Source organism: Dryas octopetala, chromosome 9 (genome assembly GCF_963921425.1).
Source record: "Dryas octopetala chromosome 9, drDryOcto1.1, whole genome shotgun sequence".
NCBI lineage: Eukaryota > Viridiplantae > Streptophyta > Magnoliopsida > Rosales > Rosaceae > Dryas > Dryas octopetala.
The window spans coordinates 4,429,306-4,446,231 of record NC_141374.1 but is presented as its reverse complement, the minus strand read 5'-3'; the positions used below and the strand labels follow the sequence as shown (position 1 = coordinate 4,446,231).

The 16,926-nt window shown below is 36.9% G+C and overlaps 3 protein-coding genes, 1 non-coding gene and 1 pseudogene across 6 annotated transcripts; 2 read left to right on the top strand and 3 right to left on the bottom strand.

Annotated features, from left to right (window-relative positions):
* The first annotated feature begins 527 nt into the window (after positions 1–527).
* On the top strand, positions 528–1,583 carry LOC147273285 (flavonol sulfotransferase-like). The gene has a single exon (XM_086228195.1). The coding sequence runs from the start codon at positions 528–530 to the stop codon at positions 1,581–1,583; it is 1,056 nt and encodes a 351-aa protein (XP_086084321.1).
* A 355-nt stretch (positions 1,584–1,938) lies between these two features.
* LOC147273284 (cytosolic sulfotransferase 13 pseudogene) lies at positions 1,939–2,943 on the bottom strand (annotated as a pseudogene).
* A 1,823-nt stretch (positions 2,944–4,766) lies between these two features.
* Positions 4,767–6,488, bottom strand: ASPGA1 (N-terminal nucleophile aminohydrolases (Ntn hydrolases) superfamily protein). Its single transcript, XM_086257102.1, has 4 exons — positions 6,179–6,488; positions 5,812–6,042; positions 5,615–5,701; positions 4,767–5,473 (listed from the first exon to the last, which is right to left on the bottom strand). Exons 1-4 carry the CDS (start codon positions 6,338–6,340, stop codon positions 4,991–4,993), a joined length of 963 nt encoding a protein of 320 aa, XP_086113228.1. The 5' UTR covers positions 6,341–6,488; the 3' UTR covers positions 4,767–4,990.
* Positions 6,489–6,620: 132 nt separating this feature from the next.
* TRNAI-AAU (transfer RNA isoleucine (anticodon AAU)) lies at positions 6,621–6,694 on the top strand. Its single transcript has one exon. It is a non-coding gene; the product is annotated as a tRNA-Ile (tRNA).
* A 299-nt stretch (positions 6,695–6,993) lies between these two features.
* On the bottom strand, positions 6,994–15,632 carry LOC147273281 (UBQ, helicase-c and DEAD-like helicase domain-containing protein). Of its 3 annotated transcripts, none has more exons than XM_086257362.1 (27): positions 15,450–15,632; positions 14,619–15,341; positions 14,398–14,509; positions 14,202–14,299; positions 13,849–13,992; positions 13,319–13,390; positions 12,946–13,068; positions 12,708–12,857; positions 12,467–12,598; positions 12,300–12,379; positions 12,015–12,109; positions 11,842–11,909; positions 11,289–11,390; positions 11,122–11,195; positions 10,314–10,421; positions 10,074–10,149; positions 9,766–9,902; positions 9,488–9,647; positions 9,198–9,377; positions 8,913–9,029; positions 8,631–8,786; positions 8,367–8,534; positions 8,129–8,241; positions 7,820–7,943; positions 7,503–7,598; positions 7,353–7,415; positions 6,994–7,261 (listed from the first exon to the last, which is right to left on the bottom strand). In XM_086257362.1, the coding sequence occupies exons 1-27, from the start codon at positions 15,606–15,608 to the stop codon at positions 7,202–7,204; spliced, it is 3,690 nt and encodes a 1,229-aa protein (XP_086113488.1). In that variant the 5' UTR covers positions 15,609–15,632; the 3' UTR covers positions 6,994–7,201. The 3 variants fall into 3 exon arrangements, 2 of the variants coding, with proteins under 2 accessions (XP_086113488.1, XP_086113489.1); XM_086257363.1 differs by having other exon boundaries at positions 13,319–13,387; XR_015124267.1 differs by lacking the exons at positions 6,994–7,261; positions 7,353–7,415; positions 7,503–7,598; positions 7,820–7,943 and having other exon boundaries at positions 8,639–8,786.
* Between the last annotated feature and the right edge of the window lie 1,294 nt (positions 15,633–16,926).

Below are 16,926 nucleotides of genomic sequence, written 5' to 3'. Positions count from 1 at the left end.
TAAGGAGACACTGACTTAAGAAACAAGAAATTGAAAATGTCAAAGTTAATCGATCATATGCAGTCCTTCCCGATCGAAACGGATAACAGACAAGGCTTTAATAATACGAGAAGCCGTATGAAATCAATCAAGTTAAACACCAATATTACATTGTATTATTAAACATACAATACAAGCATGCAGAACTTTCCAACTGCACCATATTATATGAACATGGCCACCCTGCCACCCTTTATGTTTATTTGCATTCTTATTAATTGTATGAACTTTGACCAAAATTGCAGATTAAGAGTACTATTCCATTAGCTCATTAAATATTCAGGAGATCTTTAAAATCCACCCTAAGTAATTTAGCTGGCAATGAATGAGGAATCATATCCCAGATATTGGTTTGAGTCAGATAGTGTACCAAAATAAAAATAAAATAAAATAAAATAAAAATACTACATATATAAGGTTTGCTAGACCTCTGTATATTCAAACACTTTGATCAGTCCACAGCATTTATAGACCATATTAGTCCCACCATGTCTGCAGCCTCCTTACCTTCTAAGCCATGCCACATTCCTGAAACCAATAATGAGAAAGACTACGAAGGCTACTCAAAAACCTGTGCAAAATTTAGAGAATTAGTGCCAAACCTTCCCAAAGGGAAAGGCTGGATGACTGAATATCTGCTTCAATACCAAGGCTTCTGGCTAAAGCCTAACTCTGCCTTGAAAGGTGCCATGCTGGTCCAAGACCACTTCAATGCTCGACCAACCGATATATTCTTGGCCACATTTCCAAAATCAGGCACAACATGGCTCAGAGCAATCATTTTTGCTACTATGAGCAGAACCCTCAATGATGTTTCCTCTGATCATCACCCATTGCTCACCACTGGTCCCCATGACTGTTTCCCTTTCTTGGATGCATACATACACCAAAATGACTCAGTCCCAAAACTTAACAACCTTCCATCACATTCACCTAGACTGCTTTCAACCCACATGGCTTACACTTTATTACCCAAATCAGTGACTGCAGCAAATTCTGGCTGCAAATTTGTGTACATTTGCCGCAACCCAAAAGATGTTCTTATTTCCAAATGGATCTTCATGACCAAGTTGAGGCCTAAAGAGCTTGTACCCCTCTCACTACAAGAAGCATATGAGCTGTTCTGTCAAGGAGTTTCACACTATGGACCCTTCTGGGATCATGTGTTGGGCTATTGGAAAGCAAGCTTAGAATTTCCTGACAAAATATTGTTCTTAAAATATGAGGATCTAAAGAAGGAGCCTGTTGTTCATGTAAAGAGATTGGCTGAATTCATGGGCCAACCTTTTTCATTGGAGGAAGAGAGCAAAGGGGTGGTCCAGGAAATCATAAAGCTCTGTAGTTTTGAGAATTTGAGCAATTTGGAGGTTAACAAAACCAGAGTGCAATGGTTTAGTGCCCAGCTTGTTATTAACAACTGTGACTTCTTTAGGAAAGGTCAAGCTGGGGACTGGAAAAATTATTTCACAGCTGAGATGGTAGAACGTCTGGATCAGATCACAGATGAGAAGTTAAATGGTTCTGGATTGACATTTGGTGCCTAGTTATGGTCTTCAAAGTTGCTAGGTACTGTCATCACATTAATGTTGTCCACATTATGTTTTGTGCTTCTTGAGATTTTTGGTTTACCGCTATTCTCATGTAATGGTAAAGATTTGAACTTAGAATCTTTGCTTTCATACCATAAAAAACTTGTTCTTTCATCAGTATTCCCAAAAACTCAAACTTATTAAGATATGAACCAGCAATTATTTTATATCTAACACTAGAAAATAAATATTAATTTCAAAAGAATTGTAAGCCTCACACATCACAGAAAAGGGTCTGATATTGATGGAGCTCAACGTGCATATACCATGCAATTCATGCATACATGCATGCAATTCCAATATTAGGCATCTAAAATTTCAAACCAGAAGTGGCCAACTTCTGCTCTGTGATTTGGTCAAGACGCTTGAGCATCTCGGGAGTCAGATGGTTCTTTGAGTCTCCAACCTTGCCTTGTCTGAAGAACGAATCGTTACAGAGTGTTGCACGGCTCCCAACATGGAAAGTCCCACTTTTGTTCACCTCCAAATTGCTCATACTCTCAAAACTGCAAAACTTTATTACTTCTTGCACCACACCACCTCTCTCTTCCTCTAATGAAAAAGGATGGCCTATGAACTCTGCCAACCTCTTTACATAGCATTCTGTGTGCCTCTTCATGTCTTCATATTTCAAAAACAGCACCTTATTTGGGTTTTCCAAGCTTGCTTCCCAATAGCCAAGAACATGATCCCAAAATGGGCCTGTAAGTGTAACCCCTTTACAAAACAACTCAAATGCCTCTTCTATAGGAAGTGGTGGTAGCTTACTTACATTTGTTCTTATTTTTTGGGAAAACAACCAATAAGAAATAAGAGCATCTTTTGGGTTCCTAGCAATGCACACAATTCGGGTACCCGAATCCACAATCGACTTTGGCAATGATGTGAGTGGAATGTGGGTTGCAAGCAATCGAGGTGAGGGTAGAGAGTCTAGGTTTTCGATTGGATTATCTTCGTGAACTTGAAACTCAATGTAGGGTACACAATTATGAGGATTATTTGTGAGCAATGGATGGGATGAATAATCGTAACGTTTTCGATTTGTGATGGTAAACATGAGAGCCTTCACCCATGTTGTACCACACTTTGGAAAGGAGGCCAACAAAATGTCAGTGTCTCTTGCCCTGAAATTTTGCTCTGCCCAAATGATTCCTTCAACAAAAATCTGGGGATACCAAAAGCCTTGGTATTGGTAGTAATACTCAGCTCCCCAGCCTGCGTCTTTAGAGAGGTTTGAGATAATTTCTTTGCAATTTTGAGGGACATTCTTGTTTTCCTCTTCTTCTTGATCAGCGTAAACAGAGACAGAAGCCATAATCTAATAGAAAGTAATGAATCATGTAATATTAGTTACTTTCTTTCACAACATTTTATAGTGTGTATCACTTGCCCTCATGCCATGGAGGGTTCCTCTTCAACTTGTGGGTGCAATGGTTTAGTGCTGTTCCCTTCATTCATGGACTTGACCAAGTCCCCATCCTGTCCCCTCCCCATCCTGTCCCCTGTATTATTGTCCCCATTTGTATGGACGTTTTGTAGGGACGTGTATGGTTCGAAAAACCAAACCACAAAGCAATAATCGTAACCAAACCAACATTTTTGAAATGGCCAATTTGATAACCAAAACCAAACCAAGCCTAACTCAAACTGACTGGTTTGGTTAACCGTAAAATTGGTTCGGTATGGTTTGGTTTTTCGAAAACCAGATATCAACTGGGCTAATATATTAAGCCCAACTTTGTGAGTTTTTTGGATAATGGCCCATTTTGCAAGCTTAATTTAGCTAGCTAAAGACTCATTTTGCACACTTCATATGTCTATATAAAGGCCCATTTTGACAATCTAAGCATTTTTCAGAAATTCAAACACAAGTTCTAACCAGTTACACAACATAAAAAACATGATAAACAGTCATACAAGTGACAAATTCTTACCCTTCTCTAGTCCTATTAAACTATATAGTATATACTAAAAGGAAAATTATAGCAAAAAAACCTGACATTTACACCATTTTGCAGTTGAGGATGCCACTTTCAATTTGTTCCAATTAAGGACTTCACTTTGTTTTAATGTGCAATCAAAGATTTTCCGTCACTTCCGTGAGTTAAATGTGTCATGTGATTGCACATGCTTAATCTAGAGGGGCATTTTCGACTTTTCCTTTGCCATGTGGATTAATTAATAAAATCTTTTAAAAATAAAAATAAAATAGAAATAAATTATTAAAAGAAAAACAAAAAATGAACCAAAAAAAAAAAAGCAAAACTAGTTAGCTGCATATCGAAACCAACCCTTCTTCCCCGAGTTCTCTCATCTCTCTCTCTCTCTCTCTCTCCCCCCTGCAAGGTTTCGATCTGCAGCTAGCTAGTTTTGTTTTTTTTTTTTTTGGTTCATTTTTTGTTTTTTTTTTTTTAACTTATTTCTATTTTATTATTTGCTTATTATTAATTAATCCAAGTGGCAAAGGAAAAGTCAAAAATGCCCCTCCAAATCAAGCATGTGCAAGTCACATGACACATTTAACTGACAGAAGTGACGGAAAATCTTTGATTGCACCTTAAAACAAAGTGAAGTCCTTAATTGGAACAAATTGAAAGTGGCATCCTCAACTGCAAAATGGTGTAAATGTCAGGTCCTTTTGCTCTAATTTTCCCTATACTAAATAAACTATAAACTATATAAACTATAATAAACATATATAAAATTTTTAAAAATATATAAACTATAATAGAGAATTTGGTTTACTCTATAATTAATTTGTATGAAAACCATATATAAAAATTAATATATATTATAAGTAGTGGTTCGGTTCGGTTAAAACCGAAAATTTCCATATTGAGAACCAAAACCAAACCACAAGGTTCGGATTGGTTTGGTTTGATATCCGAAAAAAAAAGACCAGACCAAACCGATCCGAGTGGTTTGGTTTGGTTCGAAACACGGTTTTTCGGTTTTTTTGCACACCCCTACCCATTTGGCATTTCAACTAAATCTCATACTCTTGTAAAAATGTAAAAATCATGGGTTGAAATTTTCATCTTAGAAAACCAGATTAAAACAAAAAACAAAAAAAATTGCAATACAAATGCAAATCATGATGATATTACAAAGTGCTTTAAATTCATTTTTCTTGCCAATTAATGTTAATCTTGATATAAATCACCCATGTGCAGATTGTGCAATTCCTCACATGAGAATGTTAATTCCATAAAGAGATTTAAATAGGGTTCATGCAACCAAATAAAATTGAGTATTTGAGACAATATAGCACAAAATATTGCTAATCATTTTCCATACATCAAGCATGTGAATTGTCTTGAGAAATTTCCTGGATTCAAACAATGGAAGCTCACCCAAGCAACTCAGTTTTGCACAGAAGGCCATATTCCAATTTCTGTATACCCATCCTCAGTAGCGCAGGCTCGAAACATGCCTGTTGTATTGAAAGGCATTGTGACTTCTCCTGTGGCAGATACAGCAACCAACCCTACATTGCCTTTTGGAGTGCCCTCCTCCACAACATAAGCTGCAGCCTCTTTGAGAGAAACACCTTTGAACTCCATAAGAGCCGCCACATCCCTTGCAACTGTACCACGAATTATCTCTTCACCTCTGCCCGTAGCAGAAACTGCACAGAGACTGTTGGCATATGTCCCTGCACCAATGATGGGCGTGTCCCCAATCCGACCAACCATTTTGTTGACCAATCCGCCGGTAGAAGTTGCCGAAGCTAGATTCCCAAAAGTATCAACAGCCACGCATCCTACAGTCCCAATTTGGCTATCACCATCAGCTTCTAGTGTTTCTTTCTTCACATCTTTGGGAAGGGGTTGTGTATAATCAATCTACATACATTTGTGACAAAAGTTACCAGTCAAGACAACTCTAATGTGTGAGGTAATTCATTTTCACAAGCTATGATTTATAAACACATGAATTTAGCATGCTCTATTGGGCAAGGTAACTCAGTAACATTACTCTCCTACCTGCACTCTATTGGCTTCTTTTGCCTGCTTGAGCCTATCAATATTCTCTGGGGTAATGAAATGACTGGAATCTACAGTCTCAACACCCTGGCAAATTGAGAAAGCATAGATAGTTATACAAGAAATTCAATAACAAGAAAACCCATTTGAAATTGAAGCATAGTGATATGAAGAATGGTAAAATTGTGACTACTAACTTGTTCCCTTGCAAAAGCCTCAGCTCCATCAAATGCAAGATATATATGAGGAGTTTTCTCCATGATTAGTCGAGCTAAAGATATGGGATTGACGACAGTGGTGAGCCCAGAAACAGCTCCACATCTCTTGGTGTTGTCCATGATGCAAGCTTCCATTTCAACTGTGCCATGGGTGGTCAGCACAGAACCGTTACCAGCATTAAACTGTGGAATGTTCTCTAGCTCACGAACCTGTTCACACAAGCAAAAGAAATACACAAAGTGGACATATGCATCAAGAACAAACCAAGTTTTTTTTTTTTTTTTTTTTTTTTTTATTTACAATCAGAAAATTGAAAACATTTTGTAGAGAGAGTTTGTAACTTACCACAAGCTCAACGACATCCAAAGCAGGCTTGTTGGCTTTGAGAGCTTCGACGCCGATCTCAAGGCAGTGGCGGAGGGCGGCCTCGCGAGGCTGGAGGCGCTCCGGTGGCAGAGAGCGCGGAATGTCGCCTCCGCCGCCATGTAGTGCGATCGCCCACCCCATCTCTCTCTCTCTCTCTCTCTCTCTCTCTCTCTCTCTCGTCTTCCTTGGAGCTTGTCACTCTCTTTTATCTCTTGTGACTCCCTTGTGGAGGACATTATGGTAAACTGAAAGTGACCTCCAACTCCATGATTCAGTGGGTGGGTGGGTGATTTTGTTTCATAGCAGAAACATCCAAAATTACATTAATAAACAAATAAAATAAAAAACCTCTTTCTCAATTTCTGCTTCCAAATGCCAATGAAATATTTTTAATTCAAAAGCCGCAATAAACAAATAAATTGGCCTATTAGCTCAGTTGGTTAGAGCGTCGTGCTAATAACGCGAAGGTCGCAGGTTCGAGACCTGCATAGGCCAATTTCTTTTGTTACTTTGTAAACCATTTCGATTTTGATCATTTACTTTTACTTTACATACCCTTACACGTTAATGATTTAATAATTAATTTAACGAATTAATAGTTTAAAATCCTAATGTGTCATTGAATTGCAATAATTTATAAATATAGGACCATATTCAGAACAATTGAAACTACATAAACGAAAGTAAAACCTAACTCAAGCTACAAGGGCTAAAAGTGAACTTTGGCCTTGTTTTAATATTGGGGCAATGCTTAAAAAATCATCAATGTTTATATAGTTCTCCCATAGGTTAGCTTTAACTGCTTTTAATAGAAAACAAAATGACACACTCAAAAGCCTATGATTAGAATCAACACATTCCATTTTTGAATGGTTTTGAATCAATATCACTTACTATACAGAAGAAAAATTATAAAGGATGTAAATCCCAAAAAAAAAAAAAAAACAGAAGAAGAAAGAAGTAACATATCATAAGTTTCCATCTAAGTATCCCTGCCTTCACTCAATATTTGGAATTGTTAGGAAATTCCCGTTTTTGTAATTCTTCTGCATCCAGAACACCCTGAATGGACAAGAAAACCAGTCAAGGCAATGATGGAAAACAAACTAACATAAATTGATTTGGGTCCATAACTTTAGTTTAGAGTCCCAACCTCAATGATCATAATTGCTGCATCCTTGTTTAGAACCTCATTATACCCCCTGCAAGCAAAAATCTGCAACATGGAAATATTATAAAAGTTACTTCATGATGATAGATGAGCGAGAGAGATAAAGGTAAATATGAAGAATGTGAGACAGACTTGAACGCAATTAGGGCAACCACCAACTCCTGAGCAGTGACAAGATGTTAGAAGTTCCATAGCAGCAGTTAAGAGCTCCATAAAAATCGGTTGAACCTATTACACATTCAAGTATATTCATTTCAACAACAGAGTGAAAATGCTTATTGCTGTCCTGAGGTCAGAATCCTTTCAGGAAGCCAGACCAGAGCATCAAAATGAAACCAATTTCAAATATATTAAAGGATCATCCATGCAGGTGTGGAACTTCTCACCTGCGTGCAACAACTTAACCTATTAAATTAATTTTTTGGTTTCAAAGGTTTCATCTCATTCACCTGTACAGAGACACCAGTCCCTCCAGGATGCTGATCATATAGCAGAATCCTTTCCGGAAAATAGCGGGTGTCATCGGGGTGTGCACATTCTGGAGCTAAGTCAGATAAGTTGCATATTATTCGTCTGCATGCCAAGGCATCATAATGCAGTCAGACAACAACCACTAGAATTGTAAGGAACATGGTTCAAATTGAATCTCAATAGCAAATGTGTAAGGCATAACGTAAACCATGCATGCAATAAATTTAAGGAAAAGTATAAAGCTGATGGAAGTGGTTATGTGAAAATCACAAATATCAGGGACCCACAAAGGTACGGCATGTAGAACAGCATGTGATGCAGCATGCAGCCCTGCACGAAAATCAAGATTTTTCATCTCCACTGCTTCTTTTATTGATTGCGGAACTGGAACCCAAACTGCCTGTTTCGATGAAAAGATGAAATAGATTATATAGAGAAAAGAACAGACAAACAACAATGCAAGGTTGGAATAGCTAAATCATAGAGCCATCGACAATGTTATAGCCTATAGGTTCTCAGGTCTACCTGTGAATCATAAGAATATTTGGGAAGTACAAGGTCAACTGTTTCAAATATCTCATTGCTTCCTCTCCACAGACGATGGAATCCAAACCATGTAGTTGTTACTTTGCAAGGATCTGCTTGGGCAGTTGTTCTTGAGAACTGGATATTGGAAAGCTTGGCTGGAAAAGCCTACAACAGAATATGTAGCAGGTTGGAATTTTAAAATCATCGTAAGCATGATGAATCTAAGCTAACAAGAGAACAAATGTTTAGAGCCTGACATACAATATTACCACCAATGACATGAATATCTCTGCAATCACGGGGTTTCGTGTAATACTTCAAATCAGCTACTGTGCACCAAGCAATCTTACTTGATAAATCTAAGCTTGTGACCAGGTATGTCTTTCCTTGGTTCATATAAACAGCGCCTTCATATACCTGAATCAATATATGATTATAATGATAAAGGGATAAATGGGGAAAGAAACTCAGAATAGTGTACAAAGTATTTTACAGGTTTCCAACAAGGAGGCGAATATATTATAAATGTGCATTAAATTTTACCTGAAAGAAAGCCTTGCTTTCCTCAATCTCTTCAAGGATTTCTTTCTTTTTCTGGTCTATAACTTTGTATCTCTCAGATTCTATTGATCGGATACTAATCGAATGTGAAGGCATTTTCTAGAAGAAGATTGCAAAGAAATACGTTATGTTTGAAAATGAAAAACCTGAGGTTGTTTAAATATATACACACTTATACAGAACTCACAACATCATGCTACAAGAGAAAAATTATAAACCGGAAGAACAGTAAGATTAAAACTTGGAAAATGCAAAGAAATAACATACCTCATGCCCAATATAGTTCCAAATTTTAGCAGAAGTATCACATGATGGATCATCACTCAAATATCCTCTATTTCTAAGAGACATTAATGCGCTGTTTAAACCAGAACCGAAAAACTTCTCATCATAAAACAAACTCAGTGGGTGTTCGAGAGCAGCACAAACCAATTGCTGCTTAAGAACCTACAAAGAATAAGGCATCAAAAAGCATAAAATCATCATTGTCAACTCGATAGACACAAATTAGACATGGATAAATGAAAGAAAAATATAGATAACAGAAAATTTAAAACCTGTTCGTTCTTAGAATCAACATGACAGCACTCAATTGGGCTTCCAAAAAGTTTGTTGGGATGTTTCATAAAATATTGGTCAAGTGGCCCTTCAAATGCAACATACACAGCAAGAGAAGTTCTCTCTCTCCTTCCGGCTCTCCCAGCTTGTTGCCACAAGCTATAAACATACATAGAAGAGGAAAATAATTTATGAAGGGAACAACAAATACTCAATTGAAACAATTGAAGCAATAAGTTACAGCACTGATGGGAACAGAAATAATTTGGCACTCTACCTAGCAATACTACCAGGAAAACCTAAATGAAGAGTTACATCAATGTGCCCAACATCAATACCCAATTCAAGGGCATTTGTTGCAGCAATACCACAAAGCTTTCCATCAAAAAAATCACTCTCTATTCTTCTCCTATCCTGCTCCACCAGTCAATCAATGTCAAACCAATTATATACGTCAACAAAAATCAAATACTGTCAGCAGGTTATTCAAACCAAACAATGACATTCACACAATATAGACATTGATTGTCAGTTAAAAAGTGCATTTAAAATAACAGAAATTAATGCAGCCAACAGCCTACTAACCTGAGCGATGTAACCAGCGCGATAAGCACATATAGAGTCGACCAGATGGGGTGCTACCTCCTGAAGAATTTCACGCCTAGCACAATTATATTAATTTATTTCATCATTTTCTTTCTTCTTCCATAAACTTTATGACCATTAAACTCTCCATAACACCAGAAAAATAACAAAAGCCCGAATGCTATAAATTATGTCATGTATTATTAAAATACTGAAATACATGAAATTGATGAGACTTACGTGTTGCACAACACAAGCTCACAAAGCTTGCGTGTTTTGCAAAAAGCAATGCAACGTAGTCCATGCTGTACCATTTCAGCAAAGAGGCATGAAACATCCAAAATTGGGCTGCAAATATAATTAAAGCATCAGACATTGAAGTTCCAAAGCCACGTAAACAAAGTGTATACTGATTTTGCACCAAAAAAACTCAGAATTTTATGGCAGCATGTGTGTATCATATGACATGATCATATGAAACTTAGCATTTACATCCAAGTAAGCCAGCTTGTTTGAAGTATCATATGGATTAAGCTACATGTATTTCTTCCTGATTATACATATTCTGATGAAAGGCTTTAACAAAGGCCAAACATACACAAACCACTCGAAAGTACTCTTGAAGAAGCTTAGCCAGTGAAAATACAAAAGAAAGTCATCCTCCACTCATAGTTCAGCATCGATATTCTAATAGGAGCAAGGAGGCATGTAGAATAGTCATTGTTATAGCAACCAAGCTATTCAAAATGTCCTTATGGAGACAGCTTGGTGGTAAATCCACCAAATTCAGAGGGCACATCACATGTTCATGCCCGGGGATGCCCCTTCAATTTCCCAGCAAAATGAAAGAAAAAAAGAAGCATTCAAACTAGGGTCTCCAGAGATGGGAAAACAGCATATCAGAATAACCTGTCAAGTTATTCTCATTGTTAACCTGGATTTAGTATGACATGCAGAACCACAAATCATAATTATTAAAGATCAAGTCGTTACCAGAAGAGAAAAAGCTATTCTCCTCTCTATGCATATATATGTAGCAAGTTGTTACCTTGAACTTTTGAAATTGGCAATTTCATCAGCAGGTTTACCATTATTTGTATTATTATTGGTTTCCTTCGACACCTGTAATGAAGCACCATTAGGCATTAGCAAATTGACAAATATCTGTCTTCATCACAAAGTTATAGGGCACCATAAAAATTACAGAACACCAACAGATTCTGGACGCAGAATAGGATTCCAAAGGATGAAAAGCTTTCTAGCAGCAGGACTTCCATCATTCTGAATCAGCTCTAAAGTTGGTAGATTTGCAAGTTCCTGAAGAGTCAGAATAGTTATCCTTTTAATTTATATAGGACTAGCATGAGAAAGAGAAACTCAAGATAACTGAAAAAATGACAACTTGTATCAGAAACATAAAAACGTAATGCCACCAAGTGACACAAATGTGTGTGCACACAAAAAGTCACCCAGTTGCTTTAAATGTATTCTCCACGCCCATAAACTGGAGTCGGTTAAGCTTCCTTACCAAAGACCTAGGCCATGTGCCGATACGAAGTGATAGGGAAATCAAGAAAAAATGTCTAAAGTTTTATATTTTAGGGGCAAAGTCAGTCAGAAATGACCCCCTCCCTCTGCTCTTATTTATTTCACTCATTGTATTAGGCTAAACTAGCATACCACAGCCCTCTACATTCCTCAATAATCACAGCACCAAAAACATTTTCATTTATTAAGAAAAGGAAAGAGGGAGGAGGGGAATATTTACCATACAATGATCGTGGGGATTCGCCGAAGTTGCAGTGGAAAACACAAAAGAAGGATCACTTCCATACACTGCAAATAGAAGCAGATAGCTATTTCATTTTTCAATTTTAATTGAAGATTTCAATGGTAAACAAATATTCTCATCTGTTGTAAACTCTTAAGGGAAAGAACTACCATGTGAGCAGAGCCGGCGAAGTCTCCTTAATATAAGAGCAGTATGACAACCAAATGCTCCCTTATAAACATGTGCCTCATCAATGACCACAAACCTAATGAATTAAATATGAAGTAAATCTCTTGGTATAACTAATGTAATTATTATACTAATAAATACCACTAATGTCAAATAAACAGATAAATAAGGATTTAAATCAATATGAAAGAAACACACACACAGAGACACATATTGATGAGTCACCTAGTGAAAGAAATGACTCATCACAGTCCAAGAAACAATACCTAAGATTTGCCAAAATCCGCCCAAATTTTCTATGGTGTGGCAGGATTGATACATGCAACATATCTGGATTTGTGATTAACTGCATTCAAGGAGATAAGATTCCAGCCTAAACTTAGGAGAGGAAGCAAGCAGAAAACTGTCAACAACCATTATCTAACCAAAATACCAGTCTAGAATTATGACGCAGCCATGTCCTGTCCTGCTGAGTAGTATCACCATCATATACACCAATGTTTAAGCTACCATTGAATCCTTTGGTCATAGCCAACAGAGTTCTTAGTTGATCTTGAGCTAAAGCCTGCATGCATAAATAATTTGGATTTATCAAAAATTTATTTGTTACAAAAAGCAATACCATAGATGATGGTTTTTGCATTCATAAATATGCACACACATATGCAACAAACCTTTGTTGGAAATAGGTATAGAGCACAAGATGAAGAATTCTGGGACAGAACTTCTAAGACCGGAAGATTGTAACAAAGAGATTTCCCACTGGATGTCATTGTTGCAACAACTACATTCTTCCCAGCAAGTGAGGCTTGTATCGACTCTGCCTATAGATATTCATAGGCAGAAAAGAAGCTGAAACACATTCAAAAACTAGTGTTCTTCAGAAGGATGGTAGCCTAGAAATATTCATACCTGATGGCTATATAGTTGAGTGATTCCAATACACTGAAGAGCAGATCTCATGTTTTCTGACAGTTCATCTGGAACTTCTGCATGAATGGCCTCCCGAGCACCAATGTCTTCAACATGCACAATCTGCATCCACAGTTTCACAGTGCAGCGCTCAGCAGAGATTTCCATTCAATTACTTTTAGAGACATGACAGCATGCCAGATCCACATGGGCCTTGGTGGCTTGAGTTGTGAACAGATATTTTTATTTTGAAAAAAAAAAAAATTTGTGTATGTACATGTTAGGCCACCAGGTCCAAAGAACCCATAATTGTCTATATCACTTTCCATTGCCCAACTCTAAACAAATTATTACAGAAAAGTGTAGGGAAAACCTGCCCTTTTGATCCAATGCCCTTTCTAAGATGTTCAACCATCTCCACTGGTAGCAATGAATTTGTTACCTGCTGAGACCAAGATGTTGCTATATAAAAAGTGTTGATTTCTCAGGTTGTTTAGCATTTTAAAGATTACAAGACACTGATAATTTCAACAAGACATAAAAGAACCATTAATGTCCATTAGTTAATATTAACAATGGAATTTGAGACAAGGATACATCACAATTTGTTTTATAAGAAACAAAAACTAAGAAAGAAGGCAGATAATAAAACAAAATGGACAAGAAGTCCATCAAGCAGACAAGTAGACATCACATTAACTGCAAAATTATACATTGAACAGAAGTGAAATTGATTACATTACCAAAACCTGTCAACTTTTTACAAATAGAAGGTATTGAATTGATACTGCCTTTGTTTTCTTTTTTCATTTCTGTAGAGTATGTTGCATGAACTTGCAACTTATGAGAAATAAGGGGAAACACATCGGAAAATGAGTAAGTAAATTGAACATGAAGACCTACATGACACAATGGCAACTTATGAGTTGCACGGCTTCCCCTTGGTTGTTTGGCCTCATTTCCTCTTGCAGAAGCACCACATTCCTTCACAGATATGAGAAGGTCTTCCAAGGAAAAATCCATGGAAACCTCATTTCTAGTAATAAACTGCATAAAAATCCTGATTTAGTCCATAATAACAAAATGCAAGATAAGGAAGAGTTATATTCAAAATCTAGATGCGCATTGTTCACTATCAAGGTTCAATACCATTTAATGTGAAATATTATGGTCAATATCAGGACGTCTCTGATGGAGGGAGAGGGAGAGGGAGAAGGGGGGGGGGGGGGGAGAGAGAGAGAGAGAGATTTAGATACCATTAACCACTCAACAGCCTCCCACAATTTAGTTTTGAAAGAACTTTCTCGTATCTTCAATGCACTGACAATCTTTGATACATCCATCTGTTTGCAAGCTAACAAACAAAAACATGAGGCCAAATCAAACAAAATAATGCAGTTCTGAGCCCATATATTTTTGGAAATAAGAAAAAATGCATAACTTCCACAATACCAGATTTACGGTTATCTTCCACTGGATCTTTCTGTTCTGCTGAACAATAGATAACAAGAAGTGCATTACCAGAACTTGTCTCCTCTGCATTCTTATTCACCAAATGTACTACCTGTATCACAAATAATCCAAATGACAAAAGATTATATTTCACACGGTAAAACTGTTTCTTGTTACCATGCTTACATCCCTCAACGTGTTAAAACACTGATATAAAGTACCTTAGGAGAGATAGCCGAAAGATGCTCTATGTCCTTCATACCAAGTTTAACTCCAAATTTCCCAAGCTGGTCCAGCGCTTGCTCCAAAAGAATTGTGGTTGTTCTCTCCTGCTGTAATTGAAGAAATGCAGAAAAAATATTTATGAAAGCAAATGCCTTCAAGATTTTCTTCAACCATGCTGGACACAAGCATGAACTACCATTGTCTTTATGCAGTCCCATGCCACATAAACTAGCTCTTCTCCACAGCATGCAGTTTTCAGAATATGGGTCTGATAAACAATTCACTGACTCCAAAACCTCAATAAACCTTGTACAATTCTGTTGATCAATAGCATTCTTGCTTCGACTAGACCGCAATATATCCAATACAATGTCATCACAATCAAAACCCCTTTTGCGTTTTGCTTCAGAAGAGAGAGAACTAGCAGTTTCCTCCATTACTTCAGTTCTCACTCCAAGATTAAAACTTCCTGTTCTGGGTTTAATTGGAGTTTCATTATTTAAATTGTCACGTAAATAAGATAAGTGTTGCATCATATCAGACCAAGTGGAATCTGCCAACTTCGAGATGGAGCTCTTATCGAAAGCAGTCAATGATGTTTTAGATTGATCAGAATTCTGGGTCTGGTTCTCCTTCTTAGTATATGGGACAAGCACTAGAAATTCACCATGCTTAATGATGTCTGTACCTATCTTAGTCTGCAACCTCAGCTTAACACCCTGAGACCCAAATTTTACTTTTTTCCATTAACATTGATAGTTTTCTAGGCAACCAAACAGAAAGTGAAATAAATAAATAAACAAGGAGATGAGAGAAGGAATTGGTGCCTTGAAAAAGAGGTGAAAATTGGGAGAGCCAGTGGCGGGAGGGAAGGAGTGGTTGAGAAGGAGCTTGAGGTCTTGAACGGTGTCGTTTACAGAGACTGAAACGGTGGTCGTTTCGCCGGACAATGTACGGACCTGGATTTCTCTCTCGCTCCCTGCCATTTCAAAATTGCTCCAAATTCTGACTCCAAGGGTTTCTGCTTCTCAGTTTGACAGTTTGTGTTTGGCGGGGGATTTAATGACGACGGCCCGTGTCGTCTCACAGGCACTCAACCAAAAACGACATGTCGTTCTCTTCTTACAAAATTAATATGCTTTAAGCTTTAGCAACCACCATGGCCAAAAAAAAAACAGCTTTAGCAACCACATTGGCTAACAGTACTTGTGAATTTGTTATATCGATTATAGAGTATCAATTATCAGTTAGTTTACATAATATTTTATTTAATATGATCAGAAACTATTGTTCATTGAACATCAAATTTAATTATTTCTCTTCATTATATACTAGCATCTTGACACACGTCACGCACGTGTTAATTGGCATTTTTACTTATTTTTTATTTATTTTGTTTTCAGTGTTTTATAACTTTTTATCACTTTCTCCACATTTTAAGGTGGTGTATCTTTTTTTATTTTTTAAATTTTATTTTACAATTATTATTTATTAGATTATTTTTATGTGATTGTTTGATTGAATGAAGGGTATATTGAACAATTCCATTTTTTATAAAACCTATAACACCAAACCTTTCTTCTAACTTTATAATAGTTAAGATATCTATGCTATTCACCTATTTTTGGTATTGACTATTAGTACCATTGGCATTCAACATTTGTATCTTTGATATTTATAATTCACACTTTTAATATTCACTATTCGTACCCTTGGTTATTTAATATACATATATATAGACATAATTTTTCTTTAGAGAGGATGTCTGCATTTTTTCAAAATTTGCAGATGCCAACACAGTGCCGACATGAGGTAGACAGTATGTCGACACAGATGATGTGCTACAGCAAGTTTTGATGTGATGCAGCAAGTTCTGAAATTTTGTGTCAACACACTGTCTACCCTATGTCGGCACTGTGTGGACATCCGCAAATTTTAAAAAATGCGGACATCCTCTGTAGAAAATGACTGTATATATATATACAGTAATGATCACTCGCTCACCATAGAGCGGAGAATTCCCCGCTCACCTAACCACCAGCAACGAATTTAAATGATTAAAACCGTCCATATTTTAGGGCATCATTTAAAGATCACCCTTGCAAAAAATCAGCCAAATTGGAAACTGTTTAGTCAGTGTATTATTGTCAACATCACTTCAACATTATCTGATGAATTATATTTATCTGCAAAGTTTGAAGGACCAAACAATTATCGATTTGGCTGATTTTTTACATGAACAACCTTTAAGGATTGACCTAAAAAATGGACGGTCCCAATCATTGAATTCCCCACTCTGTGGTG

Excerpts from the sequence above, each read along its gene's own strand:
- LOC147273285 (XM_086228195.1), top strand. The coding sequence starts at position 528 with ATGTCTGCAGCCTCCTTACCTTCTAAGCCATGCCACATTCCTGAAACC.
- ASPGA1 (XM_086257102.1), bottom strand. The coding sequence starts at position 6,340 with ATGGGGTGGGCGATCGCACTACATGGCGGCGGAGGCGACATTCCGCGC. Across the intron at positions 6,043-6,178 it reads TGGATGTCGTTGAGCTTGTG|GTTCGTGAGCTAGAGAACAT; the intron begins GTAAGTTACAAA and ends TTGTGTGAACAG. Across the intron at positions 5,702-5,811 it reads AGGCTTTTGCAAGGGAACAA|GGTGTTGAGACTGTAGATTC; the intron begins GTTAGTAGTCAC and ends TCAATTTGCCAG.
- LOC147273281 (XM_086257362.1), bottom strand. The coding sequence starts at position 15,608 with ATGGCAGGGAGCGAGAGAGAAATCCAGGTCCGTACATTGTCCGGCGAA. Across the intron at positions 10,422-11,121 it reads GCCAATTTCAAAAGTTCAAG|CCCAATTTTGGATGTTTCAT; the intron begins GTAACAACTTGC and ends TTATATTTGCAG. Across the intron at positions 9,903-10,073 it reads GCGCTGGTTACATCGCTCAG|GATAGGAGAAGAATAGAGAG; the intron begins GTTAGTAGGCTG and ends CTGGTGGAGCAG.